This window comes from Mustelus asterias, chromosome 27, assembly GCF_964213995.1.
Source record: "Mustelus asterias chromosome 27, sMusAst1.hap1.1, whole genome shotgun sequence".
Classification (NCBI taxonomy): Eukaryota; Metazoa; Chordata; class Chondrichthyes; order Carcharhiniformes; family Triakidae; genus Mustelus; species Mustelus asterias.
This window is the reverse complement of record NC_135827.1, coordinates 8,255,034-8,281,791: the sequence shown is the minus strand read 5'-3', so window position 1 is coordinate 8,281,791 and position 26,758 is coordinate 8,255,034. Positions and strand designations below refer to the sequence as shown.

Here is a 26,758-nt window from a genome sequence, read left to right as displayed (position 1 = left end):
AGTAACTGAATTGCAGTAAGCCTACTGCTGACACTAATAAATAAACTTAAAAAAACTTTTATAAAATCCTATTTACCTGTTTAAAACTGGCGATTGCTCTTGGCCTTATCAGTGAGTTTGTGTAGTTTTTGTTTTATTCCTGTTTGCAAACCTTCCATTAGAAATTGTTGCATAGTTTTCACTCAGAGGGTGGTGGGTGAGTGGAATCGGCTGCCGTCAGTGGTGGTGGAGGCAAACTCAATAGGGTCTTTTAAGAGACTTCTGGATGAGTACATGGGACTTAATAGGATTGAGGGTTATAGGTAAGCCTATATATAAGCCTCGGTAGGTAGGGACATGACCGGCGCAACTTGTGGGCCGAAGGGCCTGTTTGTGCTGTAGTTTTTCTATGTTCTGTAGTTATGGACTCAGCTGGTAGGCAAAGGAATTATCTCTCTGCTCTGTTGTGTACAGTTATTTTAAAGAGAAAATATGTCATCAAGCGTTGTTTTGAACTGAAATTATTTTCCCGTGATTCACCCCCTTCCTGAAGTAAATTTTCTTTCTTTAATTTTCTAGTCTGTCGCCATCATTAATCGTATTAAAAACCAACTCAACGATGTTAAAAATATGAGGTGAGCCAAAGACTTTTGTCACTTGAGTACGAGGCTTATTATTTTGAAGGATTTGTTAAAGAAATTGCTCATTTTTAGGGCTTAGGGAATTGGTAATGTTATTTTTATTTCACAGTTGATTGTGTATACGCATCGAATAAGGTAAAAACCATCGATGCTGAAAGAACAATAATAACTTGAAATACCTAAATGCAGTGTTCTGTCAGCAACACGGTGAAACATTTGATGTACGGTAAATTACTTTACAGTGTATGTTGGTAGTCATTTGTTCACAACAAGGTACTAAAGACACCAACAATACAATTCATTAGTTAAACTGTTTTGAGACTACTGTGGAAACTCGAATAACTCCTTTCTTTCAAATAGGGCAAAAGGAATTTTTAGTGTTAATTACAAACAAATCAGCAGCAGGACGGGGCAATATTTTTGATCTAAGGTGTATATTATTTGGTGGATCTCATGAAAAGGTCTTGGGTAGTTTAACAGTAATTATTTCTGAATTGCGAGTAACAATAATTAGGGAGGCACAGCGGTTAGCACTGCTGCCTCACAGCGCCAGAGACCTGGATTCCAGCATTGGGTGACTGTGCGCAGTCTGCACATTCTCCCTGTGTCTGTTTGAGTTTCCTTCGGGTGCTCCAGTTTCCTCCCACAGCCCAAAGCTGTGCGGGTTAAGTTGATTGGCCATGCTGAATTGTCCCTTAATGTCAGGGGGTTTAGTAGGGTAAACATGTGGGGTTGCGGGGATAAGGCCTGGGTGGGATTATTGTTGGTGCGGACTCGATGGGACAAACAACCTCCTTCTGCACTGTAGGGATTCTGTGATTAGCTTACAAGTTGAAGTTTGTTCAAATAATGGATTTATTCTCAGTAATCTGGAGTTCATAACTATTGGGTGGCAAGGTGGCACTGTGATTAGTACTGCTACCTCACAGCGCCAAGGACCCAGGTTTACTTCTGGTCTTGGATGACTGTCTGTGTGGAGTTTGCATGTTCTCCTCCTTCTGCACTATGGAGATTCTGTATACATATACACAGTATAAAGTCTAAGTTAAGAGCTATTTCCATGCTTGTCACCACACACAGCTCTGCCCAGTACTGGACTGACCTTTAGATTTGGCTCATGTGTTCCTATACATCAGTGTGGACAGTCCATGTCAACCCTTTTCTATGCCAAACGCTTAAATTACAATTTTAAAGTCTTAGCTGAAAAACAATACCTCCAACCGTGCGCCACTTCCTCAGTACTCAGTATTACACGAGAAAATCAATTTACATTTTGACTTCAAACATCAGATAATTGCCCACAACCTTCATTGCCAGAGAAGAAGGAGCTGCCAATAGAACCAAACTTACAGACCAGAACACGTCATGATACTAATTCTTGAATATTTCTGAAAAGAGAGACACATTGCTGAAGCTTTTCATCCTGCACTCATCAGGACAAATGCAAGAATGGCAAATTTCAAATGAGCACAATGATTTATATTACAGCAGAAAAGGGTGCTGATTGGTTAAGGTGTTGTCATGCAGAAAGCAACAGGGAACTCCAGGTTGCCAAAGCATGAGGGAGTAAGGTGCGTAGGCCATGCTAAATTCTCTCTCAGTGTACCTGAATGGGCGCTGGAGTATGGTGACTCGGGGATTTTCACAGTAGCTTCATTAATGTAAGCCTACTTGTGACACTAATAAAAAACTTCAACGTAAAACTCAAAAAAATATGCAAGGCTTGAACATGTTCCTTTTGTTTGCAGTGAAAGATTCCCTGTGTATGAATGTATGAATGTGTCTCTTCTAGCACGCATAAATAAGCCTCATTCTAAGCTTTAGTGGTTGTTGGTGCAGCTATGAAGGTACTTTGGTTTGTTTAGCAAGCTCTGCCCTGTTGCATTCCCCTTGACAACTTAAATAAAGCAAAAACTATCCATGCTTAAAGAGCATAGAATCATTTTGCACATGGGATTGCAGGTAATGTCTTGAGATGGATAGAAAGCTGGTTAGTAGATGGGAAGCAAAGAGTTGGCATAAATGAATATTTTTCTGATTGATTACCAGTCAGTGACTAGTAGGGTTTCGCAGGGATCTGTGCCAGGGCTCCAACTGTTCACATTATATATTAATGGTTTGGAAGAGAGAACTAAATTCATTATCTCCAAATTTGCAGATGATCCGAAGTTGGGTGGGAGGGTGAACTGTGAGGAGGATGCAGAGATGCTTCAATGTGATTTGGGCAAGCTGAGTGTGTGGGAGATGCAGTATAATGTGGATAAATGTGAGGTTATCTATTTTGAAAGCAATAATAGGAAGACAGATTATTTCTTGAACAGGTGGATACTCAATGAGACCTTGGAGTCCTCATGCAGCAGTTGCTGAAAGTAAGCGCGCAGGTACAGCAGGCAGTAAAGAAGGCAATGGTATGTTGGCCTTCATAGTGAGAGGATTTGAGGATAAGGATAGGGATGTTTTGCTGCAATTGAATATGGCACTGATGAGACCACACCTGGAGTATTGTGTGCAGTTTTGATGCCCTTATCTGAGGAAGGATGTCCTTGCTATAGAGGGAGTGCAGCAAAGATTTACCAGGCTGATTTCTGCGATGACAGGTCTGCCATATGAGGAGAGACTAAGTCAGTTAGGATTATATTCACTGGAGTTTAGGAGAATGAGAGGGGATGTCATAGAAACTTATAAAATTCTCACAGAGCTAGACAGGGTAGATTCAGAAAGAATGTTCCCAATGATGGGGGTGTCCAGAACTAGGGGTCATAGTTTGAGGATAAGGGATAAACCTTTTAGAACTGAGGTGAGGAGAAATTTATTCACCCAGAGGGTGGTGAATGTGGGAATTCACTACCATAAAATGTAGTTGAGGCCAAAACATTGTCTGATTTCAAGAAGAAATTAGATATAGTTCTAGGGGCTAAAGGGATCAAGGGATATGAGGGGAAGGGGAATCAGGATATTGAAGGCGATGATCAGCCATGATCAAAATGAATGGCGGAGCAGGCTCGAAGGGCCGAATGGCCTACCCTGCTTCTATTTTCTATGTTTCCATGAACCAATGAGCACCCTTTTCTCCCATGGCATAAATTGTTTCAAATTGCCATTCTTGTGTTTGTCCTGGTGAGTGCAAGATGAAAAACTTCAGCAACATCTCTCTTGTATCAACATTCATTGGATGCGTTTAAAGTGTGTTTGTCTTTTACAAAAACCTTGCAATTCCAGGAGTTCTAAATTAGTATTTCAAAATAATTTTGTGACAAATGTTATGAAACCTTAAACTGTGCAATGCTTATTGCATAAGAATAACAATTATTTTTTTAACATGTTAGAAGCATGAACCGTCAGTGCTCATTTCTGTTCCAATTGAATTTATTTTTCTGTTTCTGGTTGAAGCAAATTGAAGGCTGTTGTCAAAGGAATTCCATGTGACCTCATAAACTCCCTGAAACCGGATGTGGTGAAGGCACTTGCAAATAATCCACTTGTTTTGAGTAATCAGGTAAGTTTACACAAATACATTCTACGGACATTCTAGCCCAGATCATATGATCAAGTTATGGAGAGTTTAAAACACAGGAACGAACTATTGAGATCTACTGGTCCAACTCCAACCACATCAAACTCCATTTCACTCACTTTTCCACATAAGCTACCTGTTATGTGCCTGCACAGTTGATGGTTGAATATCCCAGTAGCACATTTTTGGGTCCCCCCCCCCACTCAATGTCTGTTCACAGTTGCCAATTGCACCCTTCATCATTTGAGGATGGCACAGTGGTTCGTACTGTTGCCTTAGAGCACCAGGGACCCGGGGTTCAATTCCAGCCTCGGGTGACTGTCTGTGTGGAGTTTGCACATTTTCCCCATGTCTGCGTGGGTTTCCTCCGGGTGCTCCCGTTTCCTCCCACACTCCAAAGATGTGTGGGTTAGGTTGACTGGCCATGATAAATTGTCCCTTCGTGTCAGGGGGATTAGCAGGGTAAATACGTGGGATTAAGGGGATAGGGCCTGGGTGGAATTGTTGTCAGTGCAGACTTGATGGGCTGAATGGCCTCCTTCTCTACTGTAGGGATTCTATGATGTCTCCAAATTAATGCTTGTATTTTATCCACTCTTTCCAGTTCTCCCCTCCTTTCTTGAAGTCATTAAATAAGCCTCTGCTATTCTTGCTGGTCACACCCCAGTACTTTAGATGGCCATTCTTTAAGCCTTACTGTCACCTTTGACATGTTGTCATTGGATATCATTTGGGTCATGTGATGTTAGCTCACCAAAGTTGCTCCAGGCTAAATTGCGAACAGGAGGATTGCACAGGTGGCGACGTGGAAATTTAATGCGGAGTTTCATTATTACACTCCTGGGTCCCCCTCTAGTTTTTGGGAATGAGATTCAACTGCCAGGAAGTAAAGGAGTTCAAACTATTTAAGGGAACAATTGTTGTACCCAGATAGGTATCTGTGATAACCTTTGACTTGGAACAATGAGTGTGGTCAGTATGTCAGCAAGATATTAGATTGCAGCAATATAAGCTGACCCTAACTTGAATATTAAGACCAAATCACAGGCACATGCTATCCAAAGCAAGTAATTGGATTTTCCTCCTCCTATTCATGGGCACTTATACAATTAAAATGCCCCTTCCACCTCCTGAATATTTATTACACTCAATTCTGTAGAACACTTCACACCATCTTTAATCATGGAGAACAGGTTAGCTTTGGAGTGCCCTGCATTACATTCCAATTCTCTTCCACACCTAGTGCTGCACTAAGACTCTCTTCTGATTCAGTTAGCTATTCCTGAAACATGATGTGGAGATGCCGGCGTTGGACTGAGGTGGGCACAGTAAGAAGTCTCACAACACCAGGTTAAAATCCAACAGGTTTATTTGGAATCATGAGCTTTCGGAACGCTGTTCCTTCATCAGGTGAGTAGCTCCTCCATCACCTGATGAAGGAGCATGCTCCGAAAGCTTGTGATTCCAAATGATCCCGTTGGACTTTAGCCTGGTGTTGTGAGATTTCTGAAACAGGTTATTAATCTGTCACCGGAGACTTATAGCTTGAGGGTCACCACTCCACATCAAACATGACTGACCAGGAGTCTTCTACTGCCAGCCATTGGCACGTTTGGAAGGATTTGCAGGTTGACACACTCAATATGTTTGACCGCGTTATGACGCGCCTTCTTTGGCCATCAAGTACTGGAGTGGGACTTGAACCTAGAGTTTCTGGTTCAGAGCCAGAGACGCGAGCCAATGCACCACAAGACCTCCCCTGCATTGCATTAGTGCAGTGTTAGCAGTTAAATTCTTTGTTTTCTTTTAAATTACAAAGAACAAAGAAAGTTACAGCACAGGAACAGGCTCTTCGGCCCTCCAAGCCTGCACTGACCATGCTGCCCAACTTAACTAAAACCCCCTACTCTTCCAGGGACCATATCCCTCTATTCCCATCCTATTCATGTATTTGTCAAGACGCTCCTTAAAAGTCACTATCGTATCCGCTTCCACTACCTCCCCCGACAGCGAGTTCCAGGCACCCACCACCCTCCGTGTAAAAAAACTTGCTTCTCCTTTAATCCTTGCCCCTCGCACCTTAAACCTATGCCCCCTAGTAATTGACTCTCCCACTCTGGAAAAAAGCTTCTGACTATCCACCCTGTTCATGCCCCTCATAATCTTGTAGACCTCAACCTCTGTCGTTCCAGTGAGAACAAAAAAACAAAAATTTACGATCACCATTGCATTCTTGACACCCTTCTAATAGATGTGCTTGGAAGTGATCTTTGATGGAATATTACCCTCTACCCATCCGGGCGACACCAATTGCCCCCCTTCAGACTAACCAACTGCCCTCCTGAACTCCCTGAATAAGCAACTGCCTCTCCCCAGTTCTTTCTTTCCAAAAGTATACTTTATTTCCAGAAATGTATGAAAGTACATTGCAAGACATTGCAAATTGTATATTACAGAAAGTGCAATAACATTCAATTTACCTCCTTGCAACTTCCAGTTTGAGGTGCCTTTGCCAGATATACAGGCAGAGGGATTCTACCAGTTCCCAGCCCCTTGGTGTCCTGTGACTCAAAGGCCGTAAACTGTGGCATCTTATCTTTGTGCCCCTATGGTAGCTGCCCCAATTTGAATTTATCCCAGAAATGGGGGAGGCGATGGCCGAGTGGTATTATCGCTAGATTATTAATCCAGAATCTCAGCTAATGTTCTGTGGACCCGGGTTCGAATCCCACCATTGCAGATGGTGGAATTTTAATTCAATAAAAAAAATCTGGAATTAAGAATCTACTAATGACTCTGAAACCAGTGTCGATTGTCGGAAAAACCCATCTGGTTCACTAATGTCCTTTAGGGAAGGAAATCTGCTCTCCTTGCCTGGTCTGGCTAACATGTGACTCCAAAACCACATGAATGTGGTTGACTCTCAAATGCCCTCTGAAATGACCCAGCAAGCCATTCAGTTCAAGAGCAACTAGGGATGGGCAATAAATGCTGGCCAGCCAGCGACGCCCATGTCACACAAATGAATTTTTAAAAGTACCTCCCTAAAGTCAGCAACTTCTAAGCATGACCAACTTACCCTCTCAACCACCAAATTCTTCTCTGCAGTGTCATTCAACTTGTCCCCTTTACAGTCACCCAGTGAGGTTATGTGGTGCTGAAAGTAAACGGAATGATTACTGGTTCAGTCAGAGATGTCTATTGCATGAGGATTTAAATCATCAAATGATTATTTGTGGTAAAACTTCTCAAAGCTTATGTTGTCGCAGAATATTTCCCCAATAAACATATTTACAATGAAAAGTTTCCTCAGGAATTGTATATCAGTTTGATTATTTTTATTCAGATATTGTCAGGGCGGGACAGTAGTTAGCACTGCTGCCTCACAGTGCGAGGGAGCCGGGTTCAATTCCAGTCTTGGGTGACTGCGGGAGTTTGCACATTCTCCCCGTGTCTGTGCAGGTTTCCTCTGGGAGTTCTGATGTCCTCGCAAAGTCCAAAGATATGAAAGTTAGGTGGATTGGCCATGCTAAATTGCCCCTTAGTGTCCACAGATGGGTAGGTTAAGGGGATTAGTGAGGTAAATGTGTGGGGTTACAAGGATAGGATACTTACCTGACAAAGGAGCAGTGCTCTGAAAACTCGTGCTACCAAATAGACTATTGGACTTTAAACTGGTGTTGTGAAATTTCTTACTGTGCCCAAGGAAAGGCCGGGAAGAGGGATTGGGTTAGACACTCTGTCAGAGAGTTGGTGTGGACTTGATGGGCTGAATGGCCTCCTTCTGCACTGTCGGGATTCTATGATATCAGTTTAATTATTTCTATTCAATTGAGTTGATAAAAGTTTTGATGAGGTAATGAGTAAGTAATGGTTTTATACAATGCTGTAAGCATTATTATTTTGAAAACAGTCCCGACACAAAGTTCAAGACGCACCATAGACAGTTAATGGAATTATTATATTTTCAAAAATGTTGCATTGGCAAAGCTCCACGACTAGCAATATTATACATCTTTAGAGCATTAACCACATGTTTGTAATATCTCCTTCACTAACATGCTGCTTGTAATTTACAGATCCGCTGTTTCTCTGTCAAATTCTTTAAAGACCAGAAGGCCAGCAAACCAAATTACTTCAGCAGTCTGACAGAGGAAGATATAAATGATTTCCTTGTCTCCTACATGGTTTTTCAACCGTAAGTCATGTTACTTTCTTCACTCAATCCCACTCCTCACTTCAAAAAATGTAAGAAACCGCATGATCTTCCTCCTTTGGGATGACTGACTTTTTCCATGACTATTTCATTCTTTAGCTACACAAACTGACTCTCTGAATCTTAGCTCTGGCTTAAGGCATGAAGCATTTAGAGTTCTCTACCAAGACCAAGGGCAGATGGTGGCCTAGTGGTATTGTCACTAGCCTAGTAACCCAGAGGTCCAGTGTAGTGCTCTGGGGACCAAGGTTCAAGTCCTGGCACTGCAGATGGTGAAATTTGAATTCAATAAAAATATGGAACTAAAAATTCCTTCATGACCATGAAACTATTGTTTTAAAGTGTGTTTATTAGTCACAAGTAGGCTTACATTAACACTGCAATGCATTGTCGATTGTTATAAAAACCCATCTTGTTCATTAATGTCCTTTAGGGAAGGAAATCTGCTGTCCTTACCTGTTCTGGCCTACATATGACTCCAGAGCTACAGCAATGCAGTTGACTCTCAACTGCAACTAGGGATGGGCAATAAATGCTGGTCAGCCAGTGACGCCCATGTCCCATGAATGAATAAAAAATAGAATTGTTAATTTTATATCTGAATTTGAGAGTTTTTGTTGACCAAAAGCACTAAGGGGTATGGGACTAAAACAGACACATGGAGTTGGGGGGGGGCGCGGTTCATGATGGGGGTCATGTGGTGGTGATAGTGGTGCCATAGTGGTACCATCACCGGATTAATAATCCAAAGGCCCAGGCTAACATTCTGGAGACAATGGTTCAACCCCCATCTGTGTGGAGTTTGCACATTCTCCTTGTGTCTGCGTGGGTTTCCTCCGGGTGCTCCGGTTTCCTCCCACAGATCAAAGATGTGCGGGTTAGGTTGATTGGCCATGCTAAAAATTGCCCTTAGTGTCCTGAGATGCGTAGGTTAGAGGGATTAGTGGGTAAATATGTAGGGATATGGGGGTAGGGCTTGGGTGGGATTGTGGTCGGTGCAGACTCGATGGGCCAAATGGCCTCCTTCTGTATTGTAGGGTTTCTTTGATCACTGCAGCTGGCAGAATTTAAATCTGATTAATAATCTGGAATTGAAAAGCTAGACTCAGTAATCTCAACGGCATGCATTGAGGCAGCTCGCCATTGGACAGTGCTGGGATCTTCTGGTCCCACCACCGTCAATGGGGTTTTCTGTTGTTTGCATTCCCACCACAGGGGGACCCGCAGCAGAATGTTACTGTCGGCAGGACCGGAAGATCTCGCCTGTGGAAACAGCCGGAAAATCCTGCCGTGTTGATCTATTGATGAATGTCATAAAAACCCATCTGCTTCACTAACATCCTTCTAAGAAGGAAATCTGTCATCCTCACCTGATCTTGCCAAACTGTGACTCCAAACCCACAGCAACGTGATGGACTCTTAACTGCCCTCTGAAATGGGCAACACTTCTGGTCTTGTCAGCGATGCCCACATCCCTTGAAAGAATAAAGAAAGAAAGGACAGATCAGCCACGATTCCATTCACTGGTGGAATTGGTTTGTGGGATTAAATAGCTGACTCCCATTCCTTGTCCTTATTATTTATGTATAAAGCTTGAGTTTTAAATTGTTAATTAGCTCAAGGAAACATCAGACAGAAACCTGAAGCAATTTTTGTCTGATGCTCACACTTCTAGAGGCAGTTAATATTAGTAGACAAGACTAGGAATCTTGGTAAAAGAATTTCCCTCATTAAAACAAAGGTGTTAAGGCTGAGACCAAAGCACAATCAAACATAGAACTAAGGATTACTGACCTTTTGTAACTTTATTCAATAAAACTACAGTGTTTTTCAATGAACTTCGCTCTGTTCAAAGCTAATAACTCTTAACTTTCCTGGGGTTACGGTGCTTAGTAATCCTTACTCGAAGGTGAATTCTTTTTCATAGCCATATGCTTCCCTGCCTTCAGTTCCTGTTCCTCAATCCCCCATCCAACATCATACTTATTTTGGTGTTGAATCTGTAAAGTGGAATGATAATGTATGAACGTTTAATTCTTTCTTCCTCTGTGTGGTATTTTAGCCAGTCAATTTATTTTTTATTCATTCAAACGCATATGGGTATTGCTGACGAGGCCAGTATTTATCACCTATCCCTAATTGCCTTTGAGAAGGTAGTAGTGAGACATGTTCTTGAACCACTGTTGTCCATGTGGTGTAGGTACACCCACAGTGATGTTAGGGAGGGAGGTCCAGGATTCTGACCCAGCAACTGTGAAGGAATGGCAATATATTTCCAATTTGGGATGTTCAGTGTCTTTAAGGGAATCTTCGAGGTGTTTTTTTTATTGGTAGCTTTTGGTACTTTATTTCTAATCAAAAATGTCAATTCAAATTGAGGACAATCATGGTCTCCACACGAAAGACAAACTAGATCAAGACAAAAGATATTGCAAGTTCCAGATGGTGCTGTTCCCTGTGTCCGCTGCCCTAGCTGTTCTAGATGGTCATGGTAATGGATTTGGAAGGCGCTGCCTAAGGAGCTTTGATAGGTTCCCTGCAGTGCATCTTGTAGATGGCACACAGCTGCTACTATGCGCCAATGGTGGGGGGAGTGGATGTTTGTAGCCTGGTTGGTGTCAAGCTTCCTAAGTGTTGTTGGGAGTTGCAATCATCCAGGCAAGTGGGGAGCATTCCATTACACACTTGACATGTGCCTAACAATTGTGGACAAGCTTTGGGGAATCAGGAGGTGAATTACTCAGAATTCTTAGCCTCTGACCTGCTCTTGTAGTCATAGTATTTATATGACTCGCCCAGTTCAGCTTTTGGATAAAGGGTAACACCCAGGAAGTTGATTGTGGGAGATTCAACAATGGTATTTCCATTGGATGACAAGGGGGGAACAATGGTTCGATTATCTCCTGTTGGAAATAGTCACTTGTGTGGCACGAATGTTACTTGACACTTGTCAGCCCAAGCCTGGATATTATAAATCCATTTTTTCTTGTGATGGCAACAAACCTATCAATAAACTACCATTCAGCCACTGCCCAAGACCAATCATCTGCTGGGGTTCACTCAGAGGTTTCAAGCAATGCATATTTTAATCTTCTGCAGTAATTAAGGTGGCACCACCCCCTCATCTCACCAACCTCCCAAACATTTTTATATTTTTAATTAACAAATCAATCAGTCTGATCCATTTTCTTGTATGCAGCCTGACTCTTTATTTTTGAGGCTTAATAAAGGTCATTTTAATTAAATTCAAAACTGCAGCAAAAAAAATGAAGGCATTTTCTCCATTTGCCATTGGGTGAAAAGGCCAGCTTTTCATAGAATCATAGAATCCCTACAGTGCAGAGGGAGGCTTTTTGGCCCATCGAGTCTGCACCAACCACAATCCCACCCAGGGCCCTATCCCCATAACCCCACATGTTTACCCTGCTAATTTCCCTGACACTGAGGGTCAATTTATCATGGCCAATCCCGTACATCTTTGAGCGTGGGAGGAAACTGGAGCACCCGGAGGAAACCCACGCAGACATGGGGAGAACGTGCAGACTCCACACAGACAGCGACCCAAGCCGGGAATTGAACCCAGGTCCCTGGCGCTATGAGTTGGCAGTGCTTGCCACCGTGCCTCACAAAGATCCCAGAACCTCGATTCAGATCTTCAGTAGGTAGCCAAGTTGAACTTGAAATGGTTCTGGGCAGCAGAGATGAATCGGGAAAGTCCTGGGCAAATTTAATCTACTGGATTTTGCCATGGTGGAGACTGCTACCTGCTTTTTTGTTCACACCCAAATCATTGAAATTCCGCACAGATATCGGCCTCAATTGAATAATAAGCAGACTCGATTGAGTGACATGTTAGTGCATTCTTTTATTAATCGATTCCAGTTTTTTTTTGTGCTGTTATTGTCAGTTAAAGCTTATTGCTGAGGGGGACGGGGGAAGAAAAAAAAAGACTTTAATAACATGCGCCGTAAAGGGCACACGTACACATTCAAGGTTAAAATTGAAACATCTGTATTGCTATTGAGGAAAGTTTAGGAATGATGAAGCAGCTTCCGTTCGACAATAATTGAACAATGCGCTATACCATGCTTCACTGCTATATCACATTAGGCCAATGTATTCAAATTCTCAAGGCGAACAGCGATTCATTTCAGAGGTCCTAAGGCAAATTTCCTGTGAGAGATGAGCCACAAAAGCTATCAGAAACAGCGGCTCTATAATGTGCAGCTGTCTTTGCGCAGAAAACATTTCAGCTTTTTGGAAGGAGTGTTTTTTTTTGAAGTTTTCAAGTATTGACTGTTGTTCAGCACTCACAAAATAGCCTCCATTTCCGATCACATATCACTAATATCACTGTGACATTCAGTGTAGTTTGAATTTGATAAGCTGAAAATGAATATTACCTGAGTGCTAGTGATTGAGCTGTGTGAGTGATCGGTACTGAGTTGCACTGTCCCGTGCACTAGACAGAGGGAAGCAGAATCTGGTGCCTCTTGACATATTATATCGCGACTCGCATTCAACACCCGATAGAACCTTGGATAAAACTAAGTGTTTTGACAAGTGTTAAATTTACATTTGTGGCACATTGGTTAGCACTGCTGCCTCACAACGCCAGGGATCCGGGTTCAATTCCGGCCTTGGGTGACTGTGTGGCATTTGCACGTTCTCCCCGTATCTGCGTGGGTTTCCTGCCAATGCTCCGGTTTCCTTCCACAGTCCAAAGATGTGCAGGTTAGGAGGATTGGCCATGCTAAATTGCCCCTTAGTGTCTAAAGATATACAGGTTAGGTGGATTGGCCATGCTAAATTGCCCCTTAGTGTCCAAAGATGTGCAGGTTAGATGGATTGGCCATGCTATAATTAATGGGATCGTTATATCGTGGTCAAGATCACCAATCTCTAGGTTCTTCAACCCCCATTCCCTCTGCAATAGACACTTACCCTCCAGATGGCTGTGAAGGCCAGGTCATTGAGTACATTTAAGCCAGAGGTAGATAGACTCTTGATTGGTAAGGGGATCAAAGGTTATGGGGAGAAGGCAGGAGAATGGGGTTGAGAAACTTACTGGCCGTGATAGAATGGCAGAGCAGACTCGAAGGGTCGAATGGTCTAATTCTGCTTCTACATCTTATGGTCTTATGATCTCCAATCCCTCTGCAATGGTCAATTCCCTCCAGATTATAATGTGTAATTTTACAGTTAAGGAGCTCCTCACCTCAATCTAAATTATGACTTAAAAGGTGGAGGAGGAATTTAATTTTTGTAACTGATGGCTCAATTCTGGAGTGTGTCCTCCCTCTCCTATTTTTTAAATGGATGTTGTATCCAGGCTGTTTTCCTAAACACTATGCGGCAATTCATAATAATCACATCTACCAGAGGCAGAATTTCAGCTGCTTTTCACTGAAACTGATGGATAACACTTTTCAGATAGATTTCCAGTCCTGGCAGCTGGAGTGCCTGTATCCTGCTCTCTGTCAATCCTCTCTGTCAGCTGTCATTGTGATAATACCTCTGCTATCATTACTTCAGATTTTACACACTTAATTGGAATTGCTTATTTTCGAATCCTGTCTTTAGTCAGGGTGGAATTCTCCTGTAATCATGTTGATATATATTGGTTTTCTTCCCATTTATTAATGCAAATATACAAGATTGAATAATTATGGCTTAATAGCTAGCTTCAATAACTGCATCAAATGTGTCTTCTCAAATTAATTGCTGTCCACTAATCATTTATTCAGAATCTGGGGCAGAATTCTCCCATTTTGAGACTTGCGGCAGTGAGTGGGTCTGGCGGTGCCTGTCCCGTCAACCAGAATAGTGGGATCCCACACCAGATTCAGCGCTTAGAACCTCATTAATTATACACAACCCCTTAACAACAGGGAAATAAGAATATTGTTCCAAACTGCTCTTGTACATAGAACCATAGAAATCCTACAGTGCAGAAAGAGGCCATCTGGCCCATCGAGTCTGCACCGACCACAATCCCACCCAGGCCCTACCCCCATATCCTTCCACATTTACCCGCTAATCCCTCTAACCTGTGCATCTCAGGGCACTAAGGGGCAATTTTAGCGTGGCCAATCAACCTAACCCGCACATCTTTGGACTGTGGGAGGAAACCGGAGCACCCGGAGGAAACCCATGCAGACACGAGGAGAATGTGTAAATTCCACACAGACAGTGACTCAAGCCGGGAATCGAACCCAGGTCACTGGAGCTGTGAAGCATCCGTGCTAACCACTGTGCTACCGTGCCATTGTGGTTGGTGCAGACTCGATGGGCCGAATGGCCGCCTTCTGCGTACTGTAGGGATTCTACAACAGTTCTGGACTCCCCCCCCATCAGGAACATTCTTTCTGAATCTACCTGTCTGATCCTGTTAGAATTTTATAAGTTTCTGAGATCCCCTCACATTCTTCTAAACTCCAGTGAATATAATCCTGACAGATTTAGTCTCTCATATGCCAGGGGGATTAGCAGCATAACTGAGGGTTGCAGGAAAAGGGCCTGGGCGCGATTGTGGTTGATGCAGACTTAATGGGCCGAATGGCCTCCTTCTGTACTGTAGGGATTCTCTATGGACATTCTCTACAGTTTAAAATGGAACACCAGTAAAAGCCGGGAGATAAGAGTACTGGTCCGAACAGTCTTTTCCTATTGCCATGGAATTCCCAGTGCAGAAGGAGGCCATTTGGTCCAAACTCTCTAAAAGAGCATCTTACCCAGGCTCCCCCCCGCCCCACCCCTCCCCCCCAACCCTATCCCTGTACCCCACCTAACCTGCACACCTTTGGACATTAAACATTTAGCACGGCCAATCCACCTAGCCTGCCACGATTAGGAAGTACATTCCCCTCTGAATCTCCTGGCAGGCCAGTAATCAATTTGCCCACCTGCTATCAGCTGAACAGGACCCGCGGAAGGCCCCAGCGCCATATTTAAACATCAACCCAGCACACTCACATCACTCTTTACAGCCTACCTGTTTGGGAATGGCTAGCAGCTTCAAGAGGAAGCCTATTCCTTGCTTCAACCACCTTTTTCTCTGAGCCCATCACCTCCAGGCACCCACGTCCTAACTGGGCATATACCCAGTGCATTTGGAGTCTTTGTGCATGACCTTGTTTGTAAGATTCCATGCAGCCACTTTAGTCCCCTCGGTTTTCCATCTGCCTCTTATCGTTCATCATCCTTATCCACCTCCTTGCCCCTGGTTCTGTCATCGTGAGCCCTCACCCTCCCTCTCCCCCTCCCTCCTTGCACAGAACTACATCCACATTGCCCCCACACCCTCCCCTTTTTGTCTTTGTTAGGCCCTACACCCCTCATCCCCTCGCCTCACCATGCATATTACCTCCTGTTGAAATTCAGAACTTTGCTATGGTGGCTGCATGAGTCCCACAGAACAGTCCTGTCCAGATAAGCACTGGTATGTGGAAGAAGACTCATGTACTCCCTAACCCCAGGCGCAAGTACTTATCCGACTCAGTGACACAGGAAGATCTAAGGGTCCAGCAGCACGATGTGGTCCATGAAGACCAGCGCAGAATGGAAATTGAGGAAAGGAATTTGTCTGCCCTGGTAGAGTGGTGCACAGCGTATCAGGAGCAGCAAGCTGTTACACTGACCTCGCATTCTCTGGCAAACTGAACGCGCGCCACTGTTTATTAATCAATTTGATGGCGATGTAATTTCCTGCTGGTGTGACGGAAGATTGAAAGGCCTGATGGGATGCTGGCGGGCAGCTGTTTTAATGAGCATTCACGAGACGCAAATTAATGCAAGTGCCGTTTTGCGCCCCCTGTCAGGGGGAAGCGCGACCCGCCATTAACCCACCACTGGGAGAATTGCAAAGTGATTTACGCCAGTGGGTTTCTGACTTATTGGCTCCTGCCAACTTCACTGCGACTGCCCATCACCAGACCCGATGTGGACTGGCTGGGAAAAACTTAAGACGAGCAAAATATTTTGGCAATTTTACATAAAGTGAAACGGCGAGCTCTTCCTAGTTTATATTTGAAGAGAATATGAAAAGAATTTTCCTGTTGGCAGTTATGTGCCATTTGAAAACAAACTTGAGGGTCATAAAATTCAGTTGCATAGACCCAATTTTTTTTGGTGCTACAGATATTGCTTTGATTCCAAAGTGACATCCATCGCACACTCCTGACAGAAACTATGGGCCACATTGGATGCTTTCTTTGGTGAGACATTAGCGTAGGCGTGTATGCCACAAGTGTGCAGAGTACACAGTTTGTGAAATCAGTCAGTATGTAATTATCAACCTAATAGTCCCTCTTAGCCTTGCTGGAGGGACATCCCCACCCTACCCCCTGCGCCATTTAAAGGGATCAGCAACCACTTCTAGGTTAGTTGCTAAATGATTTATACTGGCACTTGCTAAATTTGGTGGTTATTTTGTGCTGTTTGAAATTGGCAAAGTCTACAGGGAGTGGTGTGGCAATGTTCTGATGTTAGGGTTTCTCCTTAGACCACACCTAGTGCTGCAGTTTCCATTCACCTTGGTCTGTGGCAAGACAAGGCAAGTGAGCAAAAGTGGCACTAACAATCCAACTGTGCTAGACTGAAGTCAGCATGGATCCACCCTTGGGAGTTTCTCTCCACCATGTACTGACTGCAATAGCTTTCTTCAAAAACGTATGCTTTATACTCTTTCTCATGGGTGGACCTGGCTGTTATATTGATAGGTGTAATCAGCTTGTAAGAATTCTTCTTAATACATGGCATGCTGAATTCCTTGCTTAAACCATGGAGCAAAAGCCTAACCTTACCCTGTACAGAAACTTTAACAAACAAAGAACAAAAGAACAAAGAAAAGTACAGCACAGGAACAGGCCCTTCAGCCCTGCAAGCCCATGCCAATCATAGTGCCCAATTAGATACAAAAAAAGACCTTCTGCCCTCACTCAGTCCATATCCCTCTATTCCCTTTGACAAAGGGTCATCTGGACTCGAAACGTCAGCTCTTTTCTCCCCTTACTGGCTTACAGGCTGCCAGACCTGCTGAGATTTTCCAGTGTTTTCTCTTTTGGTTTCAGATTCCAGCATCCGCAATAATTTGCTTTTATCCCTCTATTCCCTCCCAATTCATGTACCCCTTAAGACTGATTTCCTTATCTTTTTCTGATCCTCATGCTCAGTTCCATAAATATGTTCCAGAAATATGATTCTCGGCCTTTAACCCTACCTCCAGGGACATCATTGTTTGTGTTTACCCGTCATCAGCTTTTTTTTAACCTAAAACCATTATGAAGGCCTGTTGATGATGTGTTGATAATTATTTTGCAGTATAACATTCTAATTCCTTATCAGACAACTGAGCCGTACGGTGGTTCGCGAAAGTAACTTCTATTCTACTTCTACACACGAATTAACTTTTGCAAGCATTTAATTAGACTAAGTTAACTGAAACTCCTAACGTGGCTTTGTAATGTTGTTATTTATTTGAAATACCAACCCAATTACTCTCCCAATATTGCAGTGGTCTCCTCTGACCACAGTCACCTTTCAGACTATCTGCAGCGAAATCACCCAAACATAATTATCCCATTAAGTTTATCTCTAGAGAAAATAAACTTTAAGCAGTTTTCAGTAAAATTTAACTTCTAATACTAACCTATTCTTCGACCTATTTCAAACTGATTTATATATGGAAGATATATTGTTACAATCCTTGTGGTGATCAATAACTTTGAAAAAAAGGCAGTCCAGAGAAGGTTCACAAAGTTGATCCCAGGTATGGAGGAATTTTCTTATGAGGTGAGGTTGGGCTTACACTCATTAGAGTTTTGAAGAATAAGGAGTGACATTATTGAGACATATGGACTGAAATTTTCCCATCCTGTCTGCCACGGGAATCGTAGCTGGCAGGGGGTGGGGGAGGGTCGGGGGGGGGGGGCGGTGTCAGGGGGTGGGGGGGGTCGGGGGTTGGGGGGGGGGCTCGGACCATGCAAAGGTCTGTTGATCTTTGATATAATCTCAGAGTAAGGGGTTGCCCATTTAAGAGAGGTAAGGAGGAATTTCTTCTCTCCGAAGATTGTGAATCTGGAATTCGTTATGGCAGAGGGTTGTATTCAAGGTTCAGGTAGACAGATTTTTAATTAATAAATGAATCAAGGGTTATGGGGATAATGCGGGAAGGTGGAGTTGAGGATTATCATTTCAAGAGAATGGTGGAGCATTCTCAATGGGCTGAATGGCCTATTTCTGTCCTTATGTCCTTTGGTCCAGATACAAATTTCCCAGTTACTGATGGAAAGAATGACATGAGACTTTCACTGTGACAAACTAAAAACAACATTGACTAAACATTATTTAGTAGGCAGATTTAAACTACAAAAACGGTACTTCCATATTATCTAATTAATGCAACCGAAACCCCACACCCCCTGGGCGATTCTCCCCAAATAAATTCTAAGTGTCGAATTCGCATAAAACTGGAGTAAATCCCATTTTGTTTTTCAGTGGGATTTTCAAAATGAATCTCCCGCATCACAGAGAGCCCGAGAGTGATTCATGGAGGCCTATTCCTGTTGGAGAGGCCGGTAGTATAGTGCTGAGCGGGCCACTGCGCATGCGCCAATCTGTCAGTGCCAAGATTAGCGCATGCGCAGTAGCCCTGCACTGCCGACCCTCCGATTGCTGGCCAGACCCACAACCCCACATCGCTGCCCTTCTGATCCCCCTATGGCATGATTGCTGTCCCCCTGGACGTGTCTGGGCCAGCCTTGACCCCGCCCCGGCTGGCCTCAATCTCCCTCCCACTTGGTAGACCTGATCGCCCGATATCCCCACCCCTCCCCAAAGCTCCAAACTCCCCCCCCCTGGCAGGCTGACCCCTCCCCAACCTGATGGTCAGTCCTGATCCCTGGCCTCCCTCCCTCTGTCACTGATCTCTCTGCAGAGTGGCAGCAGAACCTCCCACTCCCACCCCACCATTAGGCCCCCCCTTGGCACTGCCCGATGCCCAGTGGGCAGTGCCAGGATGCCCCCTGGGCATTTCAACTTTGCCCCTTGGGCAGTGCCGGGGACCAGGCACTGTGAAGCTGGCAATGTCCAGGGGGCAGCCCCCTTACCCCTAACATCCTGACGGCCCTCAATGGCACCTTCTTCACTCCAGCGGGGTTGAACTGCCAGCTCCCTGCAAGTGGGGAGCTGTTGTAAACCCCACTGGACTGAAACCTGACCAGGTGGGGTGGGAGGGAAGACTCTCGCGAACCCACTAATAACATGCAAATTATATTGTAATGGTCATTAAGTAAACTATACAGCTCTGCGCCGGAAGCCCGCTAAATGGCCCCCGCTTGAGTGCAGCAGGCTGGGAGGACCATACCCCTCTCACTAGATGTGAGGCATGTAGATAAAGTCACAGACTTCTCCCACCTACTCAACACGTACTATTCTCCTTGCGACACCAGGGCGAGTCTTCCAGTGTCCTTTTCACGTTCCTTTGCACAATCCCCTGTGTATCACTGGATTGGTTTTCAGCAACAAAGCATCCTCTTGCACCTGCCTGGTCTTCAAATCTCTACAATTCCTGTCTCATCAAATGGGAAGTGGCAAAAAGAAAAGCAGTCTTTCCCTCTGCCTGGCATAGCAGCAGTTATTTTCATTCTCTCTCTCTGATTGAGAATCTGCATTTGGACCAGTTACCTCTTGAATGAACGAAAACAGGCACTGCTATGTGTTTGAACCTGGAACTCTGCCTTCTCACAGCCAAATCACCTGTACCTGATTCTGATTTCACCATCCCCCAGTCTAGGTAATTCTGTTTTATCCCAAATTAAATGAGACAGCTTAAATAACAGCTTATGTAGACGATTGTAACAATATACTCGGCATATTGCTAATTTCTAAAAGTAGCACTAAGTGTGAATTCTATCTCTAAGCTTTCCTCTCAGCTACACACTCCCAGCATCTGAGCTGTTGTTTGCAAGCGTTCAGTGAGAATGACAGTGTTCCTTCTGCTCTTTCATCTCTTCCCCTTCCAATGTTGTCTTCCCGAGTTGAGTTCTTGAAGTTCTGAAAAGAGAAAGGCACAAGTTCTGAGTTGTGATGAGAGAAGGGGGCTGAAAGCAAGAGGCTGCAGGCTTGTGCTACCTGAAGCTTGCAACTCAAAAATATATTTGTCTGAGGCGCGGTGGGGCGGGGGGGCGGGGGCGGGGGAGGCGGAATGGGAGAAGAAGGAATGGATATGTGCTGATGGGTCGTCTTTGATGGCCCCAGTCATGGTAGATTTTGATTTAATTTGAGAACGTGGAGACCTGAAGTTACATTTTATTAGTATGTCTTTTGAGTTGGTTCCTGTTAAAATAAATAAACTGTGATTTTCTGCCTCTGGTAAAATGTCTCAAAAGAACTGTAATTTTAATTAAGAAAACATGGAGAGAGAACTCAGGGAATCAAAAATATCAGGTGTCTTATCACAATCTATTTTTAAATAAGTTATACACTGTCTGCAAAATATCTTTCCTTTTGAATTCTCCAATTTTGGATGGGAATGGCTTTTGTGACATGAACAGTATGCTACAACCAGGCCCTTTCAGAGGTCCAGTGAGGCCTGAGCCACTTCCAGCTTTTGAGGCCCCAAACCATAACCAAAGAAATGAAGTGACATGGAAAAAGAAAATGGGGCAGCAAAAAAAAGAGAGATAATTTGAATGTTTTTTTAAATTTGACAAATGCTTTTCGAGCCTTCTTCTGTGCAGATGCCCACAGAAAGGCACCTCTATCCTCTCTCCCTTTGCAAGAACATAATATTTCCAATGGCTCTGGTTTCCTAATGTGGAGATGCCGGCGTTGGACTGGGGTAAACACAGTAAGAAGTTTAACAACACCAGGTTAACACTGGGTGTTTCACCAGGTTTCCTATACAAGCCTTCCCTTTTCCCCACCACTTGCGGTCGTGCTTTCAGACACCTCGACTGCTTGGTCTGGAAATCCATCACTAAACCTTTTCCCTCCTCCACCTCTCCCCCCTCCTTTCAGAACCACAGCTTTGACCAAGCGTTTTAGTCACCTGACCGAATAGGTGAGATTTTCCACCTTCCTACCTCCACTCTCCCCCCCTCCCCTCCCCCCTTCAACCTGCGGCATGTTTTCTGGTGGCAAAGACAGCTCGCCATTGGCTGGTAATGAGATCTTCCAGTCCCCCTGCTATCTATGGCTTTTTGTGTGACTCACCCACCCTTCCACCAGGGAACCCATTACAGAGGGTCTCCATCAGTGATGGGGACCAGAAGATCCTGCCAGCACGAAGGGCCAGAAAATCCCATCCGATATCTATTTCTTTGTCTTGCTTTTTCCATTATTGCCTCACACGTCTGTTTTGATCTTGCATATTAATGCTAGTTATTGTTGTTGTCACATATACAACTTTTATGTTGCAGGGACATTAAGGAATTGAATCTCATTCCACGAGATTTGTGCTCTAACATGGTTGAGCTAATAAGCCAGGCTAATATCACAATGCTGCCCCGAAGTTCACCCAGACGTAGACAACTTCTCAATTACACCATCAATTGCCTGGTAAGTTTTGCAGAAATTATGAAATCCAAACATTTGCATGTTGTAAGTATGCTGTGGTTAATAAGATTGATAAAATATCATGTCATGTAACTTGGGGCGAATGGAATCAAAGTTTATGGGGAGAAAGCAGGATTGGCTACTGAGTTGGACGATCAGCCATGATTGTAATGAATGGCGGAGCAGGCTCGAAGGGCCAAATGGCCTCCTCCTGCTCCTATCTTCTATGTTTCTATAACTAGTGTCATGCTCTCCCGGCAGCCATCTTGGTAAGTCATCCTTGTTTCATGCACAAATCCAAACCTCAGTTTCTATTTTAGCCTCTCGGTAAAGTAACACATTTTTCCAGAAGGGGTACTTACTCCCTCCTCTTTTGTGCATCTTTTGGCCTCTGCATTAGGGTTAGGTTTAGGATTAAAGCATCGATTGATTCTCCTCATAACCTTTAACCTCAATGTTTTTGAACTGACTTCAATACATCTTTGACCCCAACACGATCACCCTACCCCATGACCCATCCCCAACTTTGTCAGCACTTGGTCAAATCAATGTAATGAGGTCAAAACGTAATCTGTGAAGTGTAACTTTGCCCAGAGACTTTTATATTGATGCTTTGATGTGTTACTTTTTCAAGAATATGAAGACGTTCATGTCTCTCAGCCAGAATGCTCATCCTTATCTGGCATCTATTCCTTCCCCACTCAGTTGAATTTTAAATTCAATGGCTGGAATTTTACCATTCAGCCCACCATGGGAATTGGAGCAGATGAGGGATGGGTCATGGAAAGGTCTGTTGACCTCGGGCGGGATTTTATGGTTTCGGGATGAGTGAGACCGTAAAATCCCGCCCAATGTCTCCCAGCTTTAAACCCTCTCCTTGCAACAATTCCTCATGTAAACCTTTTTCACCCGACTCTCCAATTCCAAAGGAGAAGGTATGGCCAATAACAAAGTTTAAATAACGTGGAATTCACAGCTAATTATATTTATTATACAAGAGACGCAAACTAACAAAAAGGAAAAGAAATGAATGGAGTGAACTGTTTCAGAAAAGTAGAATCTAATGGTATTACCTTTTTATGAATGAGGAAAGTGCCACACAATGGAATGAAGCACATCGGGGACCACTGCCAGAGCCTGTAGAAAAATCACTGCTTCAAGTATTCCTCCTTGGTTTGACAATAGCTCCATCAAGTACCCTCTGGCCTTGTAGTTGATATCAAATATGTCATCCAGCTTGAATCCCTCCACTCCAGCTGATCTCAAAGTGAAACCATGTCACAGCTGTCAGATAGAGAAACAAGATGAGTCTGCAAAGGACAGAACCAGGCTCTGAAGATATTCTTTGGTCTATTGCTTATCTTGGGACAGCACCAGCGGCCTGGGAAATCACCTGATTTCAAAAGGTGGCAGTTGAGGCAAGCACTGGAATGATATTCTGCAGGAGCTCTCTCTTAGCTTCCATCCCCGTGTTAGAAAATTTCCACAAGTCACTTTTTTTCCCCCATATTAAAATTTTCTCAGCGCTACTCCCACTCACCATGTTGCTGCTCTTATCCAGGCACTGAAGAAAATACAGATCCAACCACCCTAATTTCCTTCACATGAGTCCCAATCATCTGACCTTTTGTCTGCATAATCCTTCCTTAACACACTGACTCCCTCACCTTCAGTTCCCGGTACATCAGTCAGCCTGAGCTCTCTGCTTGATTATCAGTCAAGCAGCTTCCACCTGCACCCCCCCCCCCCCCACCCCGCCCCCCCCGCAACCCAATTTGCTAATACCTTATAATGAATAAAGGAATTATTGTTCACAATAATTTTGGGCTTAGACAGTTTTGTTCCTGGTGACCCCAAGGCAACCCAGGAAGTTTGAACACCTAGCTCATTGGGTATGAGCAATCAGATTGGGCTTTAATACCCTCGGTTGTATAGTGAAACTGTTAATATCCAAAGTCAGGGCTTGCAAATGATGAAAGAATGAGGTACACCGAAGACCAACCAGCGTCGCTGTCATTGTTGTAAAATGTCTTTAGGGGATTGCAGCATGGCATCACTAGAAAGGAAGTGTGTCATGCAATTCACTTTTAGTTTACTTTTGAGCAGAGCACACACACACAGCTTTGCTGCTGATATCTTTAAAAGTTTTACCAATGTAAAGCTGTTCTTATATGCCGAGTCTAAATTAATGAACTCACAACATGTTTGTCCAATCCCTCATGAGTGAATAGTGCCTTTATATCATTTTAACAACATGATGGTAATTATACTTTAGTGTGACTCCATACGTAAAGACAATAGGGTGGCACAGTGGTTAGCACTGTTACCTCATAGTGCCAGGGACCCAGGTTTGATTCTCAGCTTGGGTCACTGTCTGTGTGGAGTCTGCACATTCTCCACGTGTCTGCGTGGGTTTCCTCCGGGTGCTCCCGTTTCCTCCCACAGTCCAAAAATGTGCTGGTTTGGTGGATTGGCCATGCTAAATTGCCCCTTAGTATCAGGGGGAACAGCTAGGACAAATGCATGGTGTTTTGAGGATAGGGCTTGCGTGGGATTGTGGTCGGTGCAGACTCGATGGGCTGAATGGTCTCCTTCTATACTGTGGGAGTCTATGAAACTGGGGAGAGAATTCGACAGTGCAAAATATATCACAGAACCTAAATCATAGAATCCCTGCAGTGAAGAAGGCAGCCATTCGGCACATTGAGCCTGCACTAACAACAATCCCACCCAGGCCCTCTCCCCATAATGTCATGTATTTACCCTGCTAATCCCCTGACACTAAGAGGCAATTTAGCATGGCCAATCCACCTAACCTGCACATCTTTGGACTGTGAGAGTAAACCGGAGCACCTGGACGAAATCCACGCAAACATGGGGAGAATGTGCAAGCTCCACACAGACAGTCACCCAAGGTTGGAATTGAACCCGGGTCCCTGGTGCTGTGAGGCACCAGTACTAACCACTGTGCCACCGTGCCACCTGAGTTTGCAAACCTGTAGTTTTGCTGGTAGTGTCAATCTGAATATTTTCCATGTTAATGTGTTCCACTCTGATTCTTCAGTGGAGGCAGAGGCTTATTGTTTGACTCCAACAACAACTGTGACCCAGCAAATAACAAAGGCAGAACAAAAACAAAATTCAAATCTAAAATAGAACCACTGCATTGAGGGCCATTGGCTGAAATTAGTGGGTGAGTTGAACTGAATAATAAAGTCATCGAGGTTTACAGCATGGAAACAGGCCCTCCGGCCCAACTCGTCTATGCCGCCTCTTTTTTTTCAACCCCTAAGCTCGTCCCATAATGGGTCACAGCTGCTGCTGGTGGCAAAGACAGTGAAAGTGACAGTGAAAAAACTTGGGGAGTGAGGGGTGAATGGGGGCTCTGTGGGGGGCGTTCAGGAGAGGGGGATGGTTCGTGAACTCTAATGTGAGACATGGCACGAGGAGGAGGGAGGAGGATGGAGTAGAACACACGGCAGGGGATCTGTGCACTCAGTGACCACCACCTCTCTCCCGTCTAAATGAGCTCAGAGTCAGATGCTGCTGTCATTGCAGAGATCTGAGTTAGGGTGAGAGCAGCAGTTTGCATGGCTCGCTCCCACCTTAATCCTCCAATTTAAATTAAAGATGTTATGAGATTCGCATTGGAATACAAGGAACAGTGTGTTCCTTTAATGGTTCATTCAGTAAATGTCCCATCCTGCAGGACGTTAGGAAGAATGGGTTGTAACATGTGATTAATATAATTATTATTGTAAATTTGTTGTAAGGCCAGTAGATTCCTTTTCATGGGCCCTGGTGGACTGTAACCACCCCTCCGCAGATTGAGAACCCCAGCAGACAATAACTAGCTTTTCATTTCATCCATCTCCTTGAGACAGCTTTGGTATCTGAAGTTGTTGAAAAAAGTTGAAGTCATGGTAGTGCAGCATGAATACCAAAGAGAAAGCTGTAAAATAGGTTTATTCACAGAAGTACCTTGACGCTGTTACCAGTTTTTTTTATTTCAATAATGTCATTGCGTGTTAGAACTCTAATTCTGTGCATTGTGTGAAGTACAGCCCAAAGCTTCAACTCTGAAATGCCAATGACAGATGCACAGTTTGGTAAATAACATCTGCCAACTGATTGCGTAAGTAAGTGTCCATCTGGAGACGTTTCAGGTCCCAATTCTAGATTCACTGACTTCTGGATTGTACAAATTATCCTCTACAGTAAACATTCTATTAAAAAGTCTGTCAGATTTTGCATTTCATTATCCTTCACTCTGACATGATCTGCCTTGCAACCATAAGGTAGCAGCCAATCAATGTTCGGAATGATTAAGGACACTGGAGCTCATGACAGTTGACGGGGGAGATATTTGTCTTCATCAGCTGGGTGTTAAGTTTTCCCTGGACAGATTGTGGAAAGGAAAATCCACCAAGGAGGAATTGGGATTTTAGAATTTGAGCTTGAGCCTGACCAATTTTCATAGAATCCCCACAATGTAGAAGGAGGCCATTCGGTCCATCGAGTCCGCACTGACAACAATCTCACCCAGGCTCTATCCTCTTAATCCCACGTATTTACCCTGCTAATTGCCTTGACATGAAGGGGCAATTTAGCATGGCCAATCAACCTAACCTGCACATCTTTGGACTGTGGGAGGAAATGGGAACACCTGGAGGGAACCCACTCAGACATGAGGGGAACATGCAAACTCCACACAGACAATGACCCAAGACCGGAATTGAAAATAGGAACTTGGAGCAGAAGTTGGCAAATTCAGCCCTTCGAGCCTGCTCCGCCATTCAATCAGATCATGGCTGATCTCTCACTGATCTCAAATCCACCTCCCCACCTGTT

The 26,758-nt window shown here is 44.0% G+C and overlaps 1 protein-coding gene across 1 annotated transcript in view; it reads left to right on the top strand.

Annotated features, from left to right (window-relative positions):
- Positions 1–26,758, top strand: part of LOC144479845 (otoancorin-like) — a 106,130-nt gene that overhangs the window by 47,301 nt on the left and 32,071 nt on the right. The window contains exons 12-15 of the mRNA XM_078198837.1: positions 559–614; positions 4,011–4,116; positions 8,214–8,332; positions 21,772–21,910. Of these exons, the coding sequence (XP_078054963.1) occupies positions 559–614; positions 4,011–4,116; positions 8,214–8,332; positions 21,772–21,910 (420 nt within the window). The remainder of the gene's footprint in view (positions 1–558; positions 615–4,010; positions 4,117–8,213; positions 8,333–21,771; positions 21,911–26,758) is intronic.